The 4,074-nt window shown below is 31.4% G+C and overlaps 1 protein-coding gene across 1 annotated transcript; it reads left to right on the top strand.

Moving 5' to 3' along the window:
• Positions 862-2,203, top strand: LOC107616262 (3-oxo-Delta(4,5)-steroid 5-beta-reductase). Its single transcript, XM_016318244.2, has one exon. It carries the CDS (start codon positions 918-920, stop codon positions 2,082-2,084), a length of 1,167 nt encoding a protein of 388 aa, XP_016173730.1. The 5' UTR covers positions 862-917; the 3' UTR covers positions 2,085-2,203.

Genomic DNA, 4,074 nt, shown 5'->3' on the forward strand with positions numbered 1-4,074 from the left:
ATAAGAAAATATCAAATTTATTTTTAAAAGATTGTTTATTTTTTAAATTAGTTTTTAAAATATTTTTTAATTAAATTTGTCTTTTAAAAATTTTAAATTAATCGTATTAATTTTTTGTCATTTTTTTATTAACAGCACCAAAATTTGTTAATATGGTACGTTAAGTGATACTATAATATACATAAGAGTTTTAATTGATTATTAGCATGATAAATTTATGAAATTAGATTAAATCAAAACTTAATTGAAAAGAGAACTTAAAACATTAAAATTTCTTAATTTAGGGTTGATTTGATCTGATTTCATAAATTTATCATGTTAACCGCTAATTATAATTACTAGGTGTATGTTATAGTGTTGTGTCACATCAAACAAATTTTGATGTCGTTAGCAACAGAAGTGACGGAATGACTAAAATGACTAATTTAAAATATTTGAAAGATGAATTTGATTAAAAAATCTTTTAGAGATTAATGTGGAGAATAAATGATCTGTCGAAAACTAATTTGACCATCTACTCTATTATATTATTTAGTTAAATGGTTTCTCAATCATAAAAGTAGTTATTTGTAGCGATCCTTGAAGAACTCAATAAAATAACACTGTGTCACACTCATGTCTCTTATCTTGTTAACAACCAGCATCTGAATTCTAATCTCACTTGAACCACAAGCATTATTACAATTTCAATTTCACAAACACCAATTGCCAGCCCAGAAACACTCCTCAAAAGAATAGCAATAGGGACACACCCAACTTGATAATCCTTATTGTTAGGACAGTTAGAAAGTCCACATTATTATTATATATTATTATCCTGATCCCATTCACATTATTCATTCATTGCTATAAAATGGTTGAGTTTGTATTGAAAATACACCACACTACCCTCTTCCAAATTATCCCAATCACAAAATATGGCATTGCAATATCCCAATGATGGTGATGCTAATAGAAATGTTGCAATCATATTTGGGGTCACTGGGCTTGTTGGGAGGGAACTAGCTAGGAGATTGCTTCTAGAACCTTCTTCTTCTAATTGGAAGGTCTATGGCATAGCTAGAAACATTGTTCTTGATGAGTCACTTCCAAATTATCCCTCTTACCATTTCATTTCTTGCAATTTGTTGAACCCTTTGGAGACTCAAAAGAAGCTTTCATGTCTTCATGATGTGACTCATGTGTTTTGGGTCACATGGGCAAGTCAATTCCCATTAGAGACACAAGAGAGTTGTGAGATCAACAAGGTAATGATGTCAAATGCTTTGAGTTCTTTGTTCCCAAATGCAAAGAATTTAAAGCATGTTTCACTCCAAACAGGGACAAAGCACTATATTTCACTTCAGGGTCCATTTGATAATACTAATAATAATAACAAGTTCTATTATTACCATGAAGAGTTTCCAAGAATTTCTAAAGGTTTTAACTTTTATTACACACTTGAGGATCTTCTTATGGAGAAATTGAATGGTACTAAGGTATCTTGGTCTGTTCATAGGCCTGGTTTATTGTTGGGGAGTTCTATTAGGTCATATTACAATTTCATGGGTAGTTTATGTGTTTATGGTGCAATTTGTAAGCATTTGAATCTCCCTTTTGTGTTTGGTGGGACCAAGAAATGTTGGGAGGAGAATTACATTGATGGGTCAGATGCTAGGCTTGTAGCTGATCAACACATTTGGGCAGCAACAAAATGTGATGAAGGCCTTTTCACAAATGGAGGAGAAGCTTTTAATTCAATTAATGGGTTTAGTTTCACTTGGAAAGAGATGTGGCCAATTATTGGTAAGAAGCTTGGTGTTTATGTTCCACAAGAGATGTTTGTTGAGAACTTCTTGTTTTCTAGGGCTATGGCTGAGAAGCAACATGTTTGGGAGGAGATTGTGATGGAAAATGGGTTGGTCCAAACAAGTATTGATAATTTGGCTAATTGGGAATTACTTGATGCTTTGTTTAGGTTCCCTTTGAAGCTTTTGGGGAGTAGAGATAAAGTTGATAGGCTTGGTTTCGGTGCAAGGTATAAGACATTGAATTCAATATTGTATTGGATCGATTGCATGAGAGATGAGAAGCTTATTCCCTAGGAATTAGTACAAGTGTTTATGGAGTAATTAAGTGGATCATGCTTATGTTATTACGAGTAATCAGTGAAATGTTAATTTTTAATGATAAAAAATTAAAAATTCACGTGTAGTTATTTTTATGTAAAATCTATATCATTAAATATTTTAATATATTTGACTAAATTATAATTTAATGATTCTCAACTTTTTACATGAAAACAACTGCATGCGAATGATCACTTTTGTTAATACTATAAATCTAGAAAAAATTGTAAATAATCCTCTTAGAGGCCTGCTACATATACAAATCTTTTTGGCTTACAAGTTCTATAAGTCCAATAAAACACACGCATTACACTTAATTAACGCATTACACACTTCTACATTCAAGAGTAAATAAAACGCACGTTATTCAACAACTTCCTGTTTCCAAAGCGCGCTACTCATCATGCATTATGAATGACTCTTCTTCCTTCATGAAAACAATTTTCTTGCCAAATTTGAAGATAATGGAACTTTAGAAATATACCCGAACGATTACAGAAATACACCCAAAGGATTACAGAAATACACCCAAACAGTTACAGGAATTCACCCAAACGATTATAAAAATACACCCAAAGGATTACAAAACTACACTCAAAGGATTTAAGAAATACACCCAAAATTCGTTGAAGTACACCTTATGCATATTTTAGAACTCTTTCTCTTTCTCCTCCTCATCTTCTATTACTTCTTCTTCAAAAACGATTTCAGAGCTTGATGTCAAAAAACAATGGAAATCGAGAATAACGAAGAAAGAAAACAGAAAGAAAAGCACATAAATGAAGAAGAAGAACAGAAAGAGGAAGAAGAACGTGCAGCAAGAAGAAGAAGAAGGAGAAAGAGAAGGCAAGAAACGAAAGAAAATAAGAAGAGGAAGAGGAAGAAGAACGTGCAAGAAGAAGAAGAACGAGAAAGAGAAAGTAAGAAACGAAAGAAAAGAAGAAGAAGAGGAGGAAGAGAAAGAAGAACGTGCAACAAGAAGAAGAAGAAGGAGAAAGAAAAGGCAAGAAACGAAAGAAAAGAAGAAGAAGAAAAAAAGAAAGAGGAGGAAAAAGAAGAATGTAGACCTTACATCGCGTTTTTGGAGTTTATTCGTTAATTAACTTGTAAAGCACACAAGCCCTAATGACTTGTATGCAGAGCTTTTCTGATCCTCTTATACAATAGTTAATATGTAAAAATAATTATCCCTTTTATTAATGTGTTCTATTTGCAAATTAATTTTTAGTAGCAGAGTAACTTTAAAAGATAAGTTGGTACAATTTTTTTTTTAAATAATTTGATATCATATGGTGTGGAACATGTAAGCAAAAGTTTAATGGAATTATTTGCATTTTATGTTTCTAAATACAATTCACATTGATACTTTCTAAATACTTTAGCTTTGACTTCAAAATTGGATATCTCTTTTGTGACGATGGAGACAATCACGTAGCACAACAAAATAGGTTTCCATTTTTTATTATTATTTAATAATGAGTGGCAGGGTGTTCTATCTTCTATGCATGTGATGGTGGAGTTTGACCACCACAATTCAATAATATATATTACCTTCTTTTGCACAACAATGTTCCCTGGCTGTGTGATTTTTCTATGGAGATAACCCTCCCCTTTATTTTTGGTGATATCCTACTAACATAATTAAAAGATAAATAAATGAATACTATAGAAGCACTTGAATCACAAGGTGCATTAGACTAATGAGATATACATACAAGTAGTATTTTATTTATTTTTATTTAGCCATTCTATTATTATAAGGTCAATGGCCAATTAAACCAACTAGGCAGAAGATTTCCCACCAGCACTATCTCAACAATAATATAGGCAATCTATACCAAATCAATGAGACTTAATACCTATAAATTCAATATATAATTATGTGAGCTCAGAGCTCCCTTAATTAAGAAGACAGGTATTTGTTTCTTAATTAAGAAGAAAGATACTAATATTATTTCTTAAATAA

This window comes from Arachis ipaensis, chromosome B01, assembly GCF_000816755.2.
Source record: "Arachis ipaensis cultivar K30076 chromosome B01, Araip1.1, whole genome shotgun sequence".
Classification (NCBI taxonomy): domain Eukaryota; kingdom Viridiplantae; phylum Streptophyta; class Magnoliopsida; order Fabales; family Fabaceae; genus Arachis; species Arachis ipaensis.